General features: G+C 40.6%; 1 protein-coding gene across 3 annotated transcripts in view; it reads left to right on the forward strand.

Annotated features, from left to right (window-relative positions):
• The window catches only part of srpk3 (SRSF protein kinase 3), a 47,797-nt gene that overhangs the window by 22,147 nt on the left and 2,959 nt on the right, over positions 1 to 22,691 (forward strand). For all 3 annotated transcript variants that reach the window (XM_062971263.1, XM_008103866.3, XM_008103867.3), the window contains 6 exons: positions 3,219 to 3,244; positions 7,292 to 7,445; positions 11,107 to 11,385; positions 14,287 to 14,384; positions 16,029 to 16,136; positions 22,581 to 22,650. In XM_062971263.1, the coding sequence (XP_062827333.1) occupies positions 3,219 to 3,244; positions 7,292 to 7,445; positions 11,107 to 11,385; positions 14,287 to 14,384; positions 16,029 to 16,136; positions 22,581 to 22,650 (735 nt within the window). The remainder of the gene's footprint in view (positions 1 to 3,218; positions 3,245 to 7,291; positions 7,446 to 11,106; positions 11,386 to 14,286; positions 14,385 to 16,028; positions 16,137 to 22,580; positions 22,651 to 22,691) is intronic.

The following is a 22,691-nucleotide window of genomic DNA, read 5'->3' on the forward strand; positions in this document are numbered from 1 at the left end:
AGAAGGTTAATAGAAGGATGCAATGAAAACTCTAGACAAGACAGGAATGAGGACTTGAGGTGGGATACAACAGGGTTGAACAGAATGACAAAACACAACACTATTAAAATACATATACAGTAGAGTCTCACTTATCCAACACTCACTTCAGTCTACCTTTGAAGGTGAAGTGGCCCATCCTTTGTTCAGCAAGTACAGTAGAGTCTCACTTATCCAACACTCACTTATCCAACGTTCTGGATTATCCAACGCATTTTTGTAATCAATGTTTTCAATACATCGTGATATTTTGGTGCTAAATTCGTAAATACAGTAATTACTGCATAGCATTACCGCGTATTGAACTACTTTTTCTGCCAAATTTGTTGTCTAACATGATGTTTTGGTGCTTCATTTGTAAAATCAAAACCTAATTTGATGTTTAATAGGCTTTTCCTTAATGCCTCCTTATTATCCAACATATTCACTTATCCAACATTCTGCCAGCCCGTTTATGTTGGATAAGTGAGATTCTACTGTAAAAGTAAAATTGCACAGCGATAACATAGATTGATTATTACTAGTTTCCTTTCTGTCTGACAGGTAGTGGATATGCATGAGAAAACATATGAGTAGGCCAGAAGGTTAATAGAAGGATGCAATGAAAACTCTAGACAAGACAGGAATGGGGACTTGAGGTGGGATACAACAGAGTTGAACAGAATGACAAAACACAACACTATACAGTAGAGTCTCACTTATCCAACACTCACTTATCCAACGTTCTGGATTATCCAACGCATTTTTGCAATCAATGTTTTCAATACATCGTGATATTTTGGTGCTAAATTCGTAAATACAGTAATTACTGCATAGCATTGCTGCGTATTGAACTACTTTTTCTGTCAAATTTGTTGTATAACATGATGTTTTGGTGCTTAATTTGTAAAATCATAACCTAATTTGATGTTTAATAGGCTTTTCCTTAATCTATCCTTATTATCCAACATTCGCTTATCCAACATTCTGCCGGCCCGTTTATGTTGGATAAGTGAGACTCTACTGTACGAAACACAAGACCACATCTGCAAAATGTCACTTAAATCATAATAATTATGATGATAATATTAAGTTGTCATATGTGGATAATGAAACTGCAGGTACGAGTTTCATGAGTAGCAGTAGTCATAGTATACATGAAAATGATCCTTCTTACTGGGTCTTACGTTGGTGTAAATAGCGGTTGTATTCATGTGAGTTGGGAATAATGGTGTCCTCCTGGTGTTGTTCAACTGCAACTCCCAGCAGAAGACAACAGCATAACTAATAGTGAGGAATTTAGGGAATTTTGGTCCAGGAATGCCTGGGAAAGTACATGATTGCCACCCTTTCAATAGTGCAGCATTTCTCGGGACCCCTGAGGGGGTTGCGAGGGGGTGTCAGTGGGGTTGTCAAAGACCATCAGAAAACACATATTAATTCACAGTACTTTCTGGAGGTAGGTGAACTACATCTCCCCTAAATCACTGTCAATTCCTCCCAAATCCCTCCAGTATTTTCTTTGTATTCTATCATTGGTGGGGTACAAGGGGCATTTTGATTGTAGGTGAACTATAAATCCCAGCAACTACAACACCCAAATGTCAAGGTCTATTTCCCCCAAACTCCACCAGTGTTCATATTTGGGCATATTGAGAATTCGTGCAAGTTTGGTCCAGATCCATCATTGTTTAAATCCACACAGTGCTCTCTGGGTGTAGGTGAACTACAACTCCTGAACTCAAAGTCATTGCCCACCAAATCCTTTGATTGTAGGTTAACTATAAATCCCAGCAACTACAACTCCCAAATGACAAAATCAATCCCCCCTCCAACTTCACCAGTATTCAAATTTGGCATATCGAGTATTTGTGTCAAATTTGGTCCAGTAAATAAAAATACATCCTGCATATCAGATATATACATTACGATTCATAACAGTAGTAAAATGACAGTTATGAAGTAGCAACAAAAATAATTTTATGGTTGGGGGTCAACATGAGGAACTGTATTAAGGGGTTGCGGCATTAGGAAGGTTGAGAACCAGTGCACTAGTGGATCTGTTTCTGATGTTGCGTAAGGAGATATCCAGTATATCCTTACACAAGAGGTTTGCTCATACAGAATAATTGCTGCCCAGTGGCACTCAGGTCCAGTTCTGTCTTACCAGGCACTTATTGGCCACAAGAGTGCATCAGAAAGAACTCCCTCATTTTACTGGTGAGGTGGTTGCTTCCATCCTGTCTCCCCAGTAGCCCAGCTTCTGATAAGTACATTGGCAGAATTTGATGCTCTCCCTGCTTCATACACATATATACATGTAGCACCGTTGCTCCAAGCACTGTAAATCTTTGGTCTTCCTGTGGTTTTAGAAATTTTACCAGGCATTCATAACATGATTTCAAGGATAACTCTGGCCGCCATATGTCTAAGCACGTGGTCTTTATATAAAGGAGGATCTGAGATCCTCAGTATATAGACTTCTTGGGACATAACCAAGTTATTGATATGGCTGTTGTATAATGAACAATGTTAAAAGCTCAATTTTTGCTGTAGTCCAAAAGTGTGCAAGACATATTAGATGAGGGCAAGATTGCTAAAATATTCAAACATCACTGTAGTGGTTGAACTCTAGGATAAAGTAGGTTTGGGGGGAGGTGGAGGTGGGAAGAACTAGGACATCACCCCCCTATATATATACAGTAGAGTCTCACTTATCCAACACTCGCTTATCCAACGTTCTGGATTATCCAACGCATTTTTGTAGTCAATGTTTTCAATATATTGTGATATTTTGGTGCTAAATTCGTAAATACAGTAATTACTACATAGCATTATTGTGTATTGAACTACTTTTTCTGTCAAATTTGTTGTATAATATGATGTTTTGGTGCTTAATTTGTAAAATCATAACCTAATTTGATGTTTAATAGGCTTTTCCTGAATCTCTCCTTATTATCCAACATATTCGCTTATCCAACATTCTGCTGGCCCGTTTACGTTGGATAAGCGAGACTCTACTGTATATTTTAGTTAGCTTGGAGCCTTGGAGATTTCCCCCCTCTTTTTTCCTGCATCTTAGCATTATTGGACAATACATGTTTGCTTTGAATTCCTTGGCTTTTTGATTCTGGGATTCAATTCTGTCTCGTTCTCTCTCCCTCTTTTCTCTCCTTCCATCTATGCACCTCTTTCCTCAGTCAGCTCTGCACCCCAGGAAACCCTGGTAAGTCCCCCTTTCCCTCATCTAGAAGTGATGAGAAAATGAAGTTTTGTTTGCCTGTTGTTGTTTTTAACCCTGTTTGCCTTGTGGAGCTAACCGGCTTCTACTCCCCACCTCTGTTGGCTTTAAGTGGATTACTTTTTCTTCAATAATAATAATCATAATTATAATAATAACAGCAACAACTTTATTTTTGTAACCCACCTCCATCTCCCCGAAGGGACTCAGGGCGGCTGACCAGGAGGAACTCTTGTCTTGTCTGGATTAAGCTTCAGTTTGTTAACTCTCATCCAGTCCATCACAGCAGCCAGGCACTGGTCCAGGATACGGAGGGTTTCCTTGGAATCCGGTGGAAATTAGTAGTAGAGGAGTGTCATCCGTGTAAAGATTATCTTAGGCTAGTGATTGAATCTGCATTTTCCAATAGTCGGCTGGTAAATCCAAACGTAGGCAACCATCTTCCATAAGCAAACTGGTTTCATAGCCTCTGAACACTGGGGAACGACAAGGAATAAGAACTGTGCCTTGGCTTTCTTATAGCAGGTTTGATAGCTTGGCATCAATAATAATAGGTCCATAACTCATCAATAATGATAATAATAATAATAATAAAAATAATAATAATAATACAGTAGAGTCTCACTTATCCAAGCCTCTGGATAATCCAAGCCAGTTCTGTCGTCAATGTTTTCAATATATCGTGATATTTTGGTGCTAAATTTGTAAATACAGAAATTACAACATAACATTATTGCTTATTGAACAACGTTTTCTGTCAAATTTGTTGTATAACATGAAGCTTTGGTGCTTAATTTGTAAAATCATAACCTAATTTGATGTTTAATAGGCTTTTCCTTAATCCCTCCTTATTATCCAAGATATTTGCTTATCCAAGCTTCTGCCGGTCCGTTTAGCTTGGATAAGTGAGACTCTACTGTAATACATTTTATTTATTGCCCGCCTCGCTGATGGCTTGAGGCTGGATACAGCAAATTAAAAAACAAATTAAGAAGAGTTCAACAGCTCAGTGGTTTAATCCGCTGAACCACCAGGGAACCTAGTTATCTTTAAACAATATAAGCATGGTGAAGGCCATGGGGAATTTGTGAATGAGTTGGACTGTCTTGGAGAAGAAATGGCATGCCTTGAGGATTGCTTCCAAATGGTTAAGGAACTCTAGATTAAATATCAGAAACTTCCCAAAGTGGCAGATTCATCTTACTTCTTCTCCTGTGATGCGTTCATGCTCATGAATCCTACCTTCCATATCCATATTCCCATAGGATGAAGGGTAACAGCAGTGTTTCTCAAACATTGGTCTTCCAGCAGTTTTGGACCTCAGCTCCCCAAATACATGACTGTTGGCCAAATTGACTGGGGCTTTTGGAGGTGAAGTCCAAAACAGGTAGAAGAAGGAAACTTGGAGATCACTGGATTAAATATTTCCTTATTCTTGCAAGCTTGCTCTCTTGTTACCTCTTCTTTCATTTTTTTATTCTTCTATTTTGTCATATGCCTACTTAACTATTGTGTGGGTTTCTTTTTTATCTGTCATTGTGTTAGTGTTGTTGTTGTTACAAAGGCTTATCTTTATTAATGAGCCTGCAGAACAACTGCCAGTCAGAAGATATAAAATGCGGGTAGATAAACTGCTCTGGTATAAGTGAACTTCCTGTTTTCTGATACTAATATTTGTACGATTAATTTTTCTTCCTTGAAAGAAGGACAGAAGCAGATATATAACAAGGCTTTTTTGCCCCAAGGAGCTCTGATGTGCATTCTGGGATTTCGGAAAATGTCTTGGGTGAAATCCATAGAACACCAGAGCTTGGAAAAATGTTTTTTTATATATAAATAGCTTGGGTATCCGGCGATGCCCAGGTTATTTGAAAAATGCATTGTTTGTTTTGAGATGTTAGGTAATATCAGTTAGGTAATTTATAATGCTATTTCTTAGAAAAAGGTCAGCCTTGGTTTTTGTTTATTATGAATGCTCCCATTAGAAATAGGGTAAAGGTTTCCCCTGACGTTAAGTCCAGTCATGTCTGACTCTGGGGGTTGGTGCTCATCTCCATTTCTAAGCCAAAGAGCCGGCGTTGTCCGTAGACACCTCCAAGGTCATGTGGTCGGCATGACTGCATGGAGCGCCGTTACCTTCCCGCCGGAGCGGGAAGCTCAAGTACTTAGTGGCACAATATATCTGCATTTAACATTTTCCACGTTATACTAGATATGGAGCGGTATTCAAACACATGAGCCTGCATTTGGTGGGGGGGGGGGGGGATGGAGAAATAATCCTTGCGCATAGAATACTGACCTCTCAGAAAACTTCTGTACATAATAGTTTTCCATATTTGTAGATCAGCTTTTATGGTCCCAGTAGCTGCAAAAAGGTTTCATCACATACTAATCGCCCCCCCCCCCCCAAAAAAAATGGAGGGGAAGTGTGAATATTATAGGATGAAATACAGTATTATGCCTCTTTGGGGCACAGCACTCTGTTGAATCTTTACATGTGTCTATGTACGGACCTTGTTTCAGTGGTCAATAACATGGCTTATATGTAGGTAAAGGTAAAGGTTTTCCCCTGACATTAAGTCTAGTCGTGTCCGACTCTGGGGAATGGTGCTCATCTCCATTTCTAAGCTGAAGAGCTGGCCTTGTCTGTAGATACCTCCAAGGTCATGTGGCCGGCATGACTGCGTGGAGCGCCGTTACCTTCCCGCCGGAGCGGTACCTATTGATCTACTCACATTTGCATGTTTTCGAACTGATAGGTTGGCAGAAGCTGGGGCTAATAGCAGAAGCTCACCCTGCTCCCCGGATTCGAACCACCAACCTTTTGTTCAGCAAGTTCAGTGGCTCAGCGGTTTAACCCACTGCAGCACTGGGAGCTTACATGTAGATGGCCTCAAATGCAATCTGAAAATAAATAAGATAAGAAAAAAATTCTTTTCTAAGTTGCTTCAGATATTTTGAATGGGGAATCTGTGGTCCTGTAGCTGTTGCTAAGATTCTAACTCCCATCATCCTTAGCCAAAATAATGGCTGGAATGTCACTCTCGTCTCCATCTATATATATAAAAGGGTAATGAAATTTCGGCCTAGGACAAAACAACAAAACTACACATCCCAGAAACACTAAACTTGGCAGCACAACCCCTCATCCAACAAAAAGAAAAGAAAAATAAAGTCCTAATTAGAGGGAGAGGAATAATTGTTTTTATCCAATTGCTGCCAGTTAAAAGGCTAAGCTCCGCCCACTTGGTCTCTTAGCAACCCACTCAGTCCAGGGGACAGGCAGAGTTAGACCTCACTTAGGCCTATAAAATACAGATTATCAGATTTGAACTGGATTATATGGCAGTGTAGGCTCAAGGCCCTTCCACACAGCTATATAACCCATTTATAATCGTATATTATCAGCTTTGAACTGGATTATCTTGACTCCACACTGCCATATCATCCACTTCAGTGTGCAGTCGGACACAACTGGACTTAATGTCAGGAGAAAACCTTTACCCTTTACCTTAACTACCACCAAGTCAATACTTTATTTCCCATACCACCATACTTTGCCACAGCAACGCGTGGTTGGGCACAGCTAGTGTTTATATATGTGTCCTGAGGATCCCATGTTGGTCCAGTCAGTATAAATCACTGAAATGGTACTGATTTCATTCCATTTGGTTCATAACACCTGCATTCTTTTATAAACTATTCCTAGTGCTTCTCATATATATGTCATGCATTTTTGCTAAGTCTTTTTACTTTTTGTTTGTTTATTTGTACATATCTATCCCCTTGCACATTGTATGTTATGGTGTGGGGTCACACAGTCTTGTTTTCCTAGGATCCCCTTACCTACTTGCTTCCAGGGGATCCCTTTGGTTTGTTCCTTCCCTTTCCCTCTTGACATCCCCAAGCATCATGAGCTAGCATGTATCACATATGCATGCTCACCCAACCTCCTCCTCCATCACTTTCCTGCACCTCCCTGGGAATTCTGAATAGTAGGGCAGTGTGACATGGGGCCCTCTCATCTCCCAGAATGGGAAGCTGTCCAAGAACAAGCGGAAGAAGCTGAAAAGGAAGCAGAAAAGGCAGAGCCAGCTCCTGGCCGAACGCCTTCGGGACCTTCAGCAGCTGGAGGACTTGTCCGTTGCAGCCGCAGGGGATGCCAGTGGATCTACCCTGACTTCAGGTGAGTTTGAAGGTAGAGAATTACCTGCAAGCATAATAATAATAATAATAATAATAATAATAATAATAATAATAATAATCCCAGGGGACAGCAGGATTGAAGAAAAACAACTGGAAAAGCTGACACGATATGAGGACTTAAAGATCGAATTGCAAAGACTCTGACACAAGCCAGTCAAGGTGGTCCCAGTGGTGATCGGCACACTGGGTGCAGTGCCTAAAGACCTTGGCCTGCACTTAAACACAATCGGCGCTGACAAAATTACCACCTGCCAGCTGCAGAAGGCCACCTTACTGGGATCTGCATGCATTATTTGCCAATACATCACACAGTCCTAGACACTTGGGAAGTGTCTGACGTGTGATCCAATACAACAGCCAGCAGAATGTCTGCTGTGGACTCAGCTTGTTGTGTTTCAAATACAGTAGAGTCTCACTCATCCAAGCCTCGCTTATCCAAGCCTCTGGATTATCCAAGCCATTTTTGTAGTCAATGTTTTCAATATAACGTGATATTTTGGTGCTAAATTCGTAAATACAGTAATTACAACATAACATTACTGCACATTGAACTACTTTTCTGTCAAATTTGTTGTATAACATGATGTTTTGGTGCTTAATTTGTAAAATCATCCCTCCTTAATCCCTCCTTATTATCCAAGATATTCACTTATCCAAGCTTCTGCCGGCCCGTTTAGCTTAGATAAGTGGGACTCTACTGTAATAATTATTATTATTATTATTATTATTATTATTATTATTATTATTATTTATATTCCGCCCTTCTCCCCGAGAGGACTCAGAGCAGATTATAGCATATAAACAGACAAGGCAAATATTCAATGCCTTGTTACAATGAAATACAATGAGACACAAATACACAGACAAAGGCAACAGCTTCTCCTTTAATTTCCGACTCTGGAGGCAATTCTCATCTCTGGCTCTCGGGGAGGTGCTCTTCTCCATTTCCAAGCTTGCATTGTCCGTAGACACCTCCTGGTCGTATGGTCGGCATGACTGTTTAGAACGCTTTTTTGCCTTTTCCTGCAGAAGCGGTACCTATTTATCTGCACACACTTTGCATGATTTTGAATTGCTAGGTTGGCAGAAGCTAGGGCTAACAGCGGGAGCTCACCCCATCCCGCAGATTTGAACTGCCAACCTTCAGGTCAGCAGTTCAGCAGCACAAGGGTTTAACCCATTGCGCCACCGCACCATAACAACCCCATCATCGTAAGTGATACCTCGTGGTTGTCTTCCAAGGGTAGAATCTTGGCAGTGTGTTCATAAGTGACTTTAGAGATCTAATTGGATTATGCAACCCAAGGTTACTCTCAACATCCTGTTTCTACATCTCCATTGGTGGCATTATGTACAGCTAAAAAATCTAGACCTGTATAATTTCCCTCACTGCTTTAAAGTTGGTTTCCATAGGTTTACATGGCCTGTTGTTTGTTTCTAGTAATGACATGCTCCATTGCAAGCTTGGCTTCTAGGCTTGATCATATGTCATTGTACTGCACAGGTTATTGACTTAGCCAGCCTGTCCTTGTTGTGTAGCTTTGCATTTCTATGGGCAGCTTCTGCTGGGCATATTTACTGAATATCATGGGCTTGTCTACAGTGGGTAGTTTAGCAGTCTCATAGCAGTCTCAAATCCAGCACGCATATGTTGAATCCAAGGCTGTTGTTCAGATGGGCTGGGACTGCATTGGCCCTGCTGGACTTTCATCTTCACTCTTAACAAGCCACGGAGCTCCGTGCAAACGCCTGGCCATTGCTAGGTGCATCTTTGATATCAAAATGTCATGCCTGTGAGGCCAGCAAGAAGGACGAAGTTAACATCCCCTCCTTCCTGGTCATATGAGTAGACATAGATACAATAGGCGATGGCCAGGTGCTTGAATGGAGCTCCATGCTTGGTTAGGAGTGACAGCAGAAGCATTATTGTATACCCTTCTCCTTGACTTATGTCTGAAGGAATTATGAGCCCCATCCTTCAGTGTGAGATAGTGCAGCCAGCAGACATAAGCCAGCCGCCTCAATGAGTCACAGTGACGACTAACTGGTATGCTTTGTAAATGCTGTTAATTAGGTAGAGTTGGCCTTCTACATGTGCAGCTTTGACTTTTGCAGACTTGACTATTTGTGGATTTGATAAAAATTCTTTATCTAAGAATTTCTCTGTCTTCCAGAACAACTCTTATGTTTTGCCTTCTGTGATAAGTTGATCATTGAGTCATGCTAGATAACTTCGAGTAGGCCTCCTCCAGCTGTTTGGGCCTCCAATTCCCAGAAGCCCTGGCCAACTTGTTTAATGGTCAGGAATTCTGGGAGTTGGAAGCCCAAACAGCTAGAGGACCACAGTTTGAGGATTCCTGGCTAAGAGAGATTTCTTTAAAAATGCAATTCTATGAGCAGCTTTCAGCAGAAGTTAAACATAGAGTCATGTAAGAGGTTCTAGATCAGTGGTTCTCAGCCTGTGGGCCCCCAGATGTTTTTGGCCTTCAATTCCTAGAAATCCTAACAGCTGGTAAACTGGCTGGGATTTCTGGGAGTTGTAGGCCAAAAACATCTGGGGACCCCAGGTTGAGAACTACTGTTCTAGAGATTCCTTGAGAGGTATGTTTTCTCAAGTTAAAAATGTTATTTAATTTACAATTTTCACTGTGAATGAGGCTGTGTGTCCCCTAACCACAGCAAATGTGGAGAGCGGACTGTATTTGTCATAAAAAAGTTTTTAAAAATATTTTAATATTCTAATTATGGAGTAGGTTTGTCTGTTTGATAATGTAAAGGCAAACCGATTCAGAGTCTCTGCAGTTCTGGAAGGATTCCTCAGGACTCCACAGGTTTCGAAACCAGAACCTGGGAACCAGTTGTAAACGGCGTAAACGGATATATTACCACCTACTCCAGGCAATAACCAGCTACTCAGGATCTACATCAACATTGACTCTGTCTCCTTGGATTTACTATTGTTTCAAAACCTGTGGAGTCCTGAGGAATCCTTCCAGAACTGCAGAGACTCTGAATCGGTTTGCCTTTAAGCCAATTTAATCCTTTCAGGACTGCAGAGACTTATATCATTTTGTTTGATTTATAATACTGAGTTAGATACTTTCAGGTTATATATCAAAGGACTGAGCATTGGTTCTGTGAATGTAATATGTATATGATGCTCCAATATACATATTGTGTACTACTTATGTTTTGAACCATTATTGTGTTTTGTATAGCTCATTACATTGTTTAGACTAGACACCTGTGTTTATCCAATAGTATTGTCTGTTTGATAGTCAGGTCTTGCTTTTTTTCCTTGGATGACAAGTCTCTTCTCTAAAGCATGTAACAAATGCAGCTGTGGGTTGCTGTGAGTTTTTCAGGCTGTATGGTTCTCAACCTGGGGTCTCCAGATGTTCTTGGCCTACAACACTCAGAAATCCCAGCCAGTTTACCAGCTGTTAGAATTTCTGAGAGTTGAAGGCCGAAAACATTGTGGGACCCAAGGTTGAGAACCACTGCTGTATGGTCATGTTCCAGCAGCCTTCTCTCCTATCATTTCGCCTGCATCTGTGTCTGGCATCTTCAGAGGATCCATCTTGACCAATTACACAAGGTTAATAAACTATGGGATATCCTTTTCTTTCTTTCTCCTATAGAATTGCAGGGTGGGACCCCCATCTCTGTCTCCACAGTTGGAGGAACAGAGCCCTTGGGGGGCTCTCTAGCTTGCAGCCCCCAGAGCTTGACCTCCTCCTCTGGTTTCTACACGCACAATGCCTACGACAGCTGCAATGGACATTCTCCCCCAGGAACTGCCAGCCGCCACTTCAGCCCAGAATCAGCAACTTCCGGCTTCTCAGGGTCCCTCTTCTCCGGCTCAGCCATGTCCAATGCCTCTAACCAGCGGGAGCGTGGAGGTCTTCTTTCCCCCAGCAGTGAGTATCTTTTTCTCGCCCCATAATCCTGGTCTAAAGGAGTTTGTTGTCCCCCTGCCCATTTATCATGGTACCTCCAACCCCAAGATATGATAGCAGAAATAAAACTGCAAGTGGACTTCACTCTCGCAGCCCACATATTTAATTTTTGTGTTTAAAGCAGGCATGGGCAAACATGAGATGCCTTGTATTTTGATCCTTGGTATGTTGAGAGTGGTTTTTGAAAAGTGGCATCTGAAATAATAATAACAACAAAAACAACTTTATTTTTGTACCCCGCCTCCATCTCCCTGAAGGGACTTGAGGTGGCTTACATTCTGCTCCTTTCCAGAAGAAAGGAGCAGAATTCAAAACGATCTTAACAGACTAGAGAGATGGGCCAAAACTAACCAAATGAAGTTCAACAGGGACAAATGCAAGATACTTCACTTTGGCAGAAAAAATGGAAATCAAAGATACAGAATGGGGGACGCCTGCCTAGACAGCAGTACGCGTGAAAAAGACCTTGGAATCATCGTGGACAACAAGTTAAACATGAGCTGACAATGTGATGCGGCTGCTAAGAAAGCCAACCGGATTTTGGCCTGCATCAATAGGGGTATAGCGTCTAGATCCAGGGAAGTCATGCTACCCCTCTATTCTGCCTTGGTCAGACCACACCTGGAATACTGCGTCCAATTCTGGGCACCACAGTTGAAGGCAGATGTTGACAAGCTGGAATGTGTCCAGAGGAGGGCAACTAAAATGATCAAAGGTCTGGAGAACAAGCCCTATGAGGAGCGGCTTAAAGAACTGGGCATGTTTAGCCTGCAGAAGAGAAAGCTAAGAGGAGACATGATAGCCATGTATAAATATGTGAAGTGAAGTCATAGGGAGGAGGGAGCAAGCTTGTTTTCTGCTGCCCTGCAGACTAGGACGAGGAACAATGGCTTCAAACTACAGGAAAGGAGATTCCACCTGAACATTAGGAAGAACTTCCTCACTGTGAGGGCTGTTCGACAGTGGAACTCTCTCCCCCGGGCCGTGGTGGAGGCTCCTTCTTTAGAGGCTTTTAAGCAGAGGCTGGATGGCCATCTGTCGGGGGTGCTTTGAATGCGATTTCCTGCTTCTTGGCAGGGGGTTGGACTGGATGGCCCATGAGGTCTCTTCCAACTCTACTATTCTATGATTCTACATGGAGACAAGCCCAATCAATATAGTTGAAATATACACATATGAACATACTAAGTGCATACATAGTACATAGTAAGTCCATAAACAATAACAGAAAAAAGGAACATTATAACAAAAATAAATCAACCATCAAACCAGCCAATAAAGTTGAAATAACTGTCAGTTCCTAGGCCTGGGAGGGCAAGCTGGTGCAAATCAATTTTAACGGGATTACCCATTCCCATTGCATTAGACACCAAATGGAAAGAATGCGTGCTTTGAGCTGACAAGGAGAGTTTAAATTGTCTGATTTGTGTGTCTCATGATTCTCTAGCCTGCCTTAGCAGCATACCCTGGGCTCAGTGTGGAGCTGAGCCCTCACTCAAGTTAATTTGCAGTAATTTCACCACTGTATGCTGTCTTAACAAATTCTTCACTTCACTTCACTTTATTTCTTAATTAGTCGCTCTCCACCAGAGTGCTCCGAGCGACTTACAATTTAAAATATCATTCCACAATATAAAAACATTTCAACATAAAAACATTCAACAGTGACTATTTGGAAAATTAGATCTGATTTACTTAAATGCACAACCAAACAGTCAAGTCTTGAGCTTTTACAAAAGGTCACAACTCCGACATTGCTCTAACATGTGGAGGCAATGAGTTCCACAGAATTGGAGCAGAGGTCAAAAAGGCTCTATGCCTTGTAGCTTCCAGGAATACCTCCCTAGGGCCCAGTACGTATAGGAGATTTTCCTGGGAGGATCGAGGTGACCACTGATGGAAAAAAGGAATGAGGCGGTCCCTAAGATATAATGGTCCTTGGCCATTTCGAACTCTAAATGTCAGGATCAGTATCTTGTAAGAGATCCGATGTTCTATTGGTAGCCAATGTAGTTGTTTCAGAATCGGTGTAATATGGGATCTTATAGATGATTCCGCTAGCAGCCTGGCCACTGCATTTTGGACCATTTGGATCTTCTGGGTTTTTGTCTTCGGACAAAAAATTTCTCCCATGGTTCTTCCCACCTCAAATGATACTCCTGCTATCACCTTTATGGAGCTAAAAACTTTTATCTTCTCCATTGCACTTTTCTCACTTCCTTTCTTGGCACCTATTTCCAACAGTTTATAGTGCATTGTACAATTTTTATATATGTGTTTTATTGTAAGCTGCCCTGAGTCCCCTGTTGGGTGAGAAGGGCGGGATATAAATATTGTAATAAAAATAAATAAATAAATAAATAAATAAATAAATAAATAAATAAAACAGTGAGATTAATAGATCCTGTATATGCACAGCAATATTTGTATTTTGTTTATGGAATTTCCCACTCCGCTGGAGGTGTTTTTGGTGCATACCTGCCCAACTACATTTGAAACAGTTTGCTGGTTTTTCAGTTTAGAAAGTGGATGCTAAGTGTGTGTGTTTGGCTCTCTGTTACAAACAAAGGCTTGTGTGGGTTGCTGTGAGTCTTTCGGGCTGTATGGCCATGTTCTCGAAGTTTTCTCTCCTGACATTTTGCCCACATCTGTGGCAGGCATCCTCATAGGCTATGAGATAGGCTCTGAGGATGCCTGTCACAGATGTGGGCAAAATGTCAGGAGAGAAAACTCTATAATATGGCCATACAGCCCGAAAGACTCACAGCAACCCAGTGATTCTGGCCATGAAAGCCTTCAACAATACAAAGGCCTGTGTGTTTGTTTATCATGCGGCTTCCCTAACTTTGTTTATCTCAACAGCTTTTGGTACCTCTGAATTTCTGGTGAACCCCTTGGAACCGCAGAATGCAGACCAGATCCGGGTGAAGATAGCAGATCTAGGCAATGCCTGTTGGGTGGTAAGCGTGTTACAGGGCACTTCCCACAATAGTAGTTTTGGTGGGGCTGTCAGGGGGTAGTGGGGATAGAAAACGGTTGTATTTCTCAAAGTATGGGTTAATTTGTGGGCCTAAACGGGGAGTTGCACAAACTCTAGCAGGAGAAATAAAGGAGATTTTTCACAAGACTTCGTCTGTGAAGAACATAAAGCTAATACTTCTCTGGAAATATAAAGAAGGGATTTGGACTGGATGGCTCTTGTGGTCTCTTCCAGCTCTATCATTCTAAGACTCCCCCTGTCCAACTCCAAAGAAAACAAAATAATAAATTACAATTGCAAGGAACTATATGTTTCCTCTTAATGTGCATAACCTATAATGATTTCAGGTTTTTCCTTGCAATGCCACAAAGCTTTGAAAGCAAATAAACTCAACCTTACTCCTCTCTCTTTCTTCCATAATTTTTAAATGATTGTGAATTTTCCATCATCTTTACGTGAACTTCCTAACTAAAGTAAGAAAGGTCCATACATGCAGTGTGTGTATGTATGTTTGTATGTACACTCACATACACATACACATAACACATACATATATACATACATTCCCCAAAAATAAGACAGTGTTTTATATTAATTTTTGCTCCCAAAGATGCACTAGGTCTTATTTTCGGGGGATGTCTTATTTTTCCATGAAGAATTTATTATTGAAGAAAAAAAATGAACATTTATTATATACTGTACAGTAGTTGTCATCACAAATCAGCCTAACCAGACAAATTGAATCTTATCAAGAATTTCTTGTTACTACCATTATTTCCATGTATAACAAGTTATGGTACGTACGTTTTATCGATCTTGCATGCCCTGGTGCTAGGTCTTACTTTCAGGGGAGGCCTTATACAGTAGAGTCTCACTTATCCAACATAAACGGGCCAGCAGAACGTTGGATAAGCAAATATGTTGGATAATAAGGAGGGATTAAGAAAAAGCCTATTACACATCAAATTACGTTATGATTTTACAAATTAAGCACCAAAACATCATGTTATACAACAAATTTGACAAAAAAGTAGTTCAATATGCAGTAATGCTATGTAGTAATTACTGTATTTACGAATTTAGCACCAAAATATCATGACGTATTGAAAACATTGACTACAAAGATGCGTTGGATAATCCAGAACGTTGGATAAGTGAGACTCTACTGTATTTAGCAATTCAGCAAAACCTCTACTAGGTCTTATTTTCAGGGGATGTCTTATTTTTGGGGAAACAGGGTACATACTTTTACCATATCCAGTTTTGTCCAGAAATCCATGGACTATATAAATATGGATTCTCTACTTGTGTGTATACATAGTGTACCTTAGTTGGCATCCCAGTGGGCACTGCCAAAGAGCAAGAGATGGGCCACAGGCATGGGTAGCCAAAAAGGTGCAGGACATTTGGAAATTAAGTAGGACGACAATTGGTAAGCCCTGAATACCTGCTCTGAATTAGTTGTCATGTCGGAAGAGGTTGACCCACTGCACTGTTATTTGAAGGGGTTGCCTGTTAAGGATGTTGTATTGTGGAGAGTGCTGACTGAACTGTTTCACCTATTTATTATTATTTTTACTTGTGTCAGCCAGTGGAATATTTACCTTGTTCATAATGTCCTCAGCACAAACATTTTACAGAGGACATTCAGACACGGCAGTATCGGGCACTGGAGGTCCTAATTGGTGCCGCCTACAACACCCCGGCCGATATCTGGAGCACAGCATGCATGGTATGTTCCCAGTTCCTTCCTAGTTTTTGTTCCTTATCCTTTTAATGCAATATTCTGGTTGCTTATTTCATTACTTTGGTTTTAGGTTATTAAAACATATCTATAAATGGTTGCGAGATTGCTACTTGACCATGTCCTGCAAATGGAAGGGAAAACTGTTAGAGTGGTATACTCATATTCTTTTTGTGCTTTCCCCCCTTTCTCTGGCTGTTTGCACCAAACCAGTCCCTCAGTTCTAGAGGTCTCAGATATATACTTTAAGTAGTATGGGTTAGTAATAGGCTTCAAAACCAAGGGAAAGCTATCATTGCCTTTCCAGATCTCTTGCAGACTGGTAGAAATCTGTGAAGGCAATGCCACCTTGCTTCTCCAGTCTGCAGAAGAGCATTGGATACCACTCCCAAGCAATTTGTTAACTATTTGTGCTCAGTATATCTGGTAGTTCTGACTCTTCTTCTCCTGTTGGCTTCTCAGGTTTTTTCCCCTCCCCTTTCTGACCCTGATCTTAAATTTCTGCTTCTGGGTAGTTACAGTAGAGTCTCACTTATCCAACATAAACGGGCAGGCAGAACGTTGGATAAGCGAATATGTTGGATAATAAGGAGAGATTAAGGAGAAGCCTATTGAACATCAAATTAAGTTATGATTTTACAAATTAAGCACCCAAACATCATGTTATACAACAGATTTTACCGAAAAAGTAGTTCAATAAGCAGTAATGTTATGTTGTAATTACTGTATTTATTTCTTTCTTTCTGATATTTCTACCCCGCCCTTCTCCCCAAGGGGACTCAGGGCGGCTTACACAACTGGCAGGATCGCTACCAGTATATCATAATACAATAAAATAATACAACAAAATTAGCACCAAAATATCACGTTATATTGAAAACATTGACTACAAAAATGCATTGGATAGTCCAGAACGTTGGACAAGCGAATGTTGGATAAGTGAGACTCTACTGTATATGTTTCTCTTTTATATCTCAAACTGAGAAAGAAGGTGCAGTTATCCACCAGGGTCGGGGCCAGGCTGTGGCGCAGGCTGGTTAGTAGCCAGCTGCAATAAATCACTCTGACCAAGAGGTCATGAGTTCGAGGCCAGCCCTTGGCGGAATGAGCACTCGACCATGAAAATAAAACAAATAGTCCCTGCTTGTTGCTGACCTAAGCAACCTGAAAGATAGTTGCATCTATCAAGTAGGAAACTTAGATACCACTTATATGTGGGGAAGCTAATTTAACTAATTTACGACACCCTAAAAATTGTCCAGCAAGCATTGGGAATGAGGAAGTTGCTGTCGCTGTGGATGATGAAGCAGCTGCTCCCCCTATGGCCGGAATTGAGCATACCCTCAGGAAGCTGGAGAAGTTTAAATTACCTCTATGTCTGTCTCTGTTCTATGTGTATATGGCATTGAATGTTTGCCAATTATGTGTATATTGTGATCTTCCCTGAGTCCCCTTCGGGGTGAGAAGGGCGGAATATAAATACTGTAAATAAATAAATAAATAAAGTGCAAGACCTCCATGGATGTGGGAAAACATGACAAAGAAAACCCTTAAAAAAAATTAAAATCGGAGACAACACTTCTCTAGAAATCTGTAGGCCCATGACTTTTTAGTCAGCCGCAGCTGGAATTTCTCTAGGAATGTCCATATTCTCCAGCATGACTTTATGAGCTATTTCTATAGAGTTGCCCTGGCGGGTCTAGAAATTCCTGTAGAGAACCTTTTAACCAAATCTGCAAATAGTCAGATCCACAAAAGTAAAACTTGTAAATGTAGAAAGCTGACTGCAGTTTCTTGTCAGTCTTCTCCCAGGCTCTTTCTATACCACTGTATAAAATCCACATTACCTGATTTGAACTGGATTATATGGCAGTATGGATTCAAGGCCCTTCCACACAGCCATATAACCCAGAATATCAAGGCAGAAAATCCCACAATATCTGCTTTGAACTGGGTAATCTGAGTCCACACTGCTATATATTCTAATTCAAAGCAGAAAATGTGGGATTTTATTCTGCTGCGTGGAAGGGCCCATAGATAACCCTCAGATAATGTGGATTTTCTGCTGTGATAACACGGATCATCTGGCGGTGTAGAAGGGGCCCCAACTAATTTTCTCTTTTCAGGGCCCTTCCACAAGGCCCTGTATCCCAGAATAACTAGGCAGAAAATCCCACATTATCTGGGTGTGGACTCAGATAACCCAGTTCAAAGCAAATATTGTGGGATTTTCTGCCTTGATATTCTGGGATATAGGGCTGTGTGGAAGGGCCTTCAGAGGTATTGTTTCCTTGTTGAATTCTGTAAGGCTTGCTTCCTTCACTAACCTGTTGTTGTTGTTTTTGTTTATTATTATTATGTTTATTATATCTATTTATGTATACCCCACTTTATCTCTCCTGAAAGAGACTCAAAGCAGCTTAACATAAAAGCACTAGCATACAATTTAAAAATATGCAAATATACAAACATTAAAACAGGATTAAATATAAACAGTATTAAAAATTCCCAGTTAAAAGCAATTAAAACATATTCAGCGTTGATCTTTATCAAACATTTAACTTTCCTGCTTCCTGTGCTAAACATCTTGATGTCTATATCTTAACTAAATCTTTCATTTCTAAATGATTAACCTTCCAAGTGATTTAGCTGCCAAAATAGAGAAGTCGGTCACATTATTTACAAAGATTATTGAGAGCTCCCCAGTGTTCTCTTAGACCTGGAGAAGTGTGTTGAACTTTTGCAAATTCGGAAAGACATTTGGTTCCTAGCCATAAAGGTTACATAGAACTTCCAGACTCAGAAACAATTGAATACAAGTTACAGGAAAGCTACAACAAACAAGATTTACTGCCTTCCTGTCGGGCAGGCAGCTGGTTGGCCCTTGGGAAAAACAGGATACTGAATTCAATCAAGCTTTGGCTGGTTCCAGTGTTCCCTTGTTTATGTTGGGATGCAAAAGACGTTTCAAGGGAGAAAAGTCTCCTGAACATAGTGGTGAACTTTAGAGGGACTTGGAAAAACAACAAGTTCATCTCAAACAGCCAGTCCCTGCGTTCTGTAGGGCAAGACCATTGTAGTTGAGATGTGTACATGGAAAAGACCTAACAAGATTGATCACCATCAGAAGAGTCCTAAGTTCTAGGTCCTAATCCTCACTATGCAGTACATTTTGAACATGACAATATCTCTGGAGTTTTGAAATGTTAAAAGTAGTGTCTCCTTCCTACAACAATGTGGTGTGCATATCTGCGCCTTCAAGTTGCCTGTTGACTTATGGCGACCCCACAAATTTCATAGGGTTTCCTTAGGCAAGGAACACTCGGGTGATTTTGCCACTCCCTGGTAGCTTATCTTTATTCTCACTGTCCTCACACCACCATTGCAGGCTTCTGTGCTACAGTTGTGAAAAAGTGAAATGCTAAATGGTGAACGAATTAACTATCTATATATAAAAGAGCGATGGAATCCCGGCGACCAACGAAACTAAAGGCCCCCCCAACCTCGAAAATTGACAGCACAACCCCTCATCCATGCCTCTAGGTTGATACAACAAAAAGAAAAGAAAAATAAAGTCCTACTTAGAGGGAGAGGAATAATTGTTTTTTATCCAATTGCTGCCAGTTGGTCTCCTAGCAACCCACTCAGCCCAGGGGACAGGCAGAGTTAGGCCTCACTTAGGCCTCTTCCACACTGCCTATAAGATACAGATTATCTGATTTGAACTGGATTATCTTCCACTGCCATATAATCCACTTCAGTGTGCATTTTATACAGCTGTGTAGAAGAGGCCTTATATAATCCAGTTCTAAGCAGAAAATATAAGATTATAAATATACAGTAGAGTCTCACTTATCCAACATAAACAGGCCGGCAGAACGTTGGATAAGTGAATATGTTGGATAATAAGAAGGGATTCAGGAAAAACCGATTAAACATCAAATTAGGTAATCATTATACAAATTAAGCACCAAAACATCATGTTATACAACAAATTTGACAGAAATAGTAGTTCCATGTGCAGTAATGCTACGTAGTAATTACTGTATTTACAAATTTAGCACCAAAATATCACGATATATTGAAAACATTGACTACAAAAATGGCTTGGATAATCCAGAAGCTTGGATAAGCGAGGCTTGGATAAGTGAGACTCTACTGTACTTTATTTCCCATACCACCATACTTGGCCACAGCAACGCGTGGCTGGTCACAGCTAGTCCTTATTTATAGGAAGTCAAGTTTGTTATGCAGTAGCCACACATTTACATAACCCTAACCCTAAAGCAAGGATTTGTATCAAACCTCACATCTGCTAGAAACGTTAAGACAGTTGTGATAGACATGTCTGAGATTGACTTATCTGGCATCAGTTTTGCTTTGCATCAGAGTTTTCGAAACATTTCATGTTGATGACAGACTATTTTTATACAAGCATCATTTTGCGACACAGTAATTCAATGTTACTGGCAAACCAGAGGTCAAACCAACCCCTTGTAACAAATGCAAACACATATATAAATTGTAATAGTGAAGTGTATCAGGACATAACACATCTTCATGAAATCTTTTCATTTGTATTTTTAAAGCATATAATATAATATAATATAATATAATATAATATAATAATAACTTTATTTTTGTATCCCGCCTCCATCTCCCCAAGGAGACTCGGAGCAGCTTACATTATATTCTATGATGTTGACTCAGGATGAGCCCGGTCAACATCATAGAATATAATCACATTAAAATACATACACAGTATCATAAAACAGAATAAAACAACAACAATTATAAACAACATAACAGTTGTGATAGAATAAAAGCAATCTCAAAACCAACCATCAACGAGCCTGTAATAAAGTCCATTTCTAGGCATGGATGGGCAGGCTGGTGCTACTCACTTTTGAAAATAGGGTTAATGGATAAAGTGCACAAGCCCAATGAGTAAGGGTTAGCAATGTAAGTTGGGGAATAATATCTTTGGGTAGAGGTATATGATTTACTGTTTATTGCATATAAACTCAGAGGTTTCTTATTACATTCATGCAACACAATAGCTGACATACTGACATGCCGTGACACACAGTTTGGAAAGCTTTGTTCTACATAGAAGATGTAAAATGGCCCCTTGTGATGCTTTTGTCATATTGTTAAAATTCCCATGGAGCTGCTTAGGGTGCATTAGAGGCAGTTTCTTCTAAGGTGCAAATATTTCAAAAGGAAAGACTGACTGGCTAGATGTCCACATAGCCCCCTCCCATCCCAGCCTTAACTTAAACATGTTATGTCAGTTACTGACATGAACATTACAAGACAGCTGGGTATACAAAAAGTAGTCCACAAAACACGTCAGCATGATCGTCACATGCTGAGAATAGCTCTCTCTCTCTCTCTCTCTCTCTCTCTGCATCTTGCCAATGTGATTTTACTTGTTGGTGGGACAATAATAATAAATAATAATAACTTTATTATTCTATCCCACCACCATCTCCCCAGAGGGACTCGGGGCAGCTAATTTATTTATTTATTTATTTACAGCATTTATATTCCGCCCTTCTCACCCCGAAGGGGACTCAGGGCGGATCACATTACACATATAGGCAAACATTCAATGCCTTTTAACATAGAACAAAGACAAGACAAACATAGGCTCCGAGCGGGCCTCAAACTCATGACCTCCTGTTCAGAGTGATTCATTGCAGCTGGTTGCAGCTGGCTTGCTCTCCAGCCTGCGCCACAGCCCGGGCCCAACTAACACAGGACAAAAGCCCGAAAGCAGTAATAAATTACAACAAATAACAACATATTACAATGAATAAAAACACAGTAAAATCGACATTGTGCAAGAACAATACAATAGAGATAAAAACTCATTTAAAACTTACAATGAGTAAAAAGAATCAAAACAAATTATTCAGGTGCTCCTTCTAAGTTTTTTCTTGTAAAAGGAACAGGGAGGCTGGGTAGTGCTATATTGGATTCCCTTTGCGGCTTAGATCAGTGACTAATCCTGCCTGAAAAAGATTTACAGAGTTCAGGCAATGCTGTACAAACTTTTTGGCCTGTTGCTTTGGGTTCCTTGTTGCCTTCATTAGTTTCCTTGATGTTGCAAACTTTTATAGAGTTGAAAGGTGGGCGGTGACATGCGTTGATTCATATTCCACTTAATTTTGGGCTTGAGAACTTAGCTTCACATTGGCACGAGCCTAGCATCTTCCATTGGCAGCAGGTTAACTCAAGGGATGCACAGCATGACATATGTGACACATACCTGTCTATCTTCTGACAACTTGCTGCCTCATCCCACCTGCTAGAATCTGTGGTGATCTCAGTCTGGGCCATCCCTAGGCAGAGGATAATTTTCTTAACTATAGATGTGGTTAACCCCATGAATTGGTATGATACCCCTGGTACATCTTTCTTTGACAGGCATTTGAGCTGGCAACTGGCGATTACCTCTTTGAACCTCACTCAGGCGAGGATTATACCAGGGATGAAGGTAGAGTGCTCTAGTTGTTTGAATCAGTGGGAATGGGGTAT

Source organism: Anolis carolinensis, chromosome 2 (assembly GCF_035594765.1).
Source record: "Anolis carolinensis isolate JA03-04 chromosome 2, rAnoCar3.1.pri, whole genome shotgun sequence".
Taxonomy (NCBI): domain Eukaryota; kingdom Metazoa; phylum Chordata; class Lepidosauria; order Squamata; family Dactyloidae; genus Anolis; species Anolis carolinensis.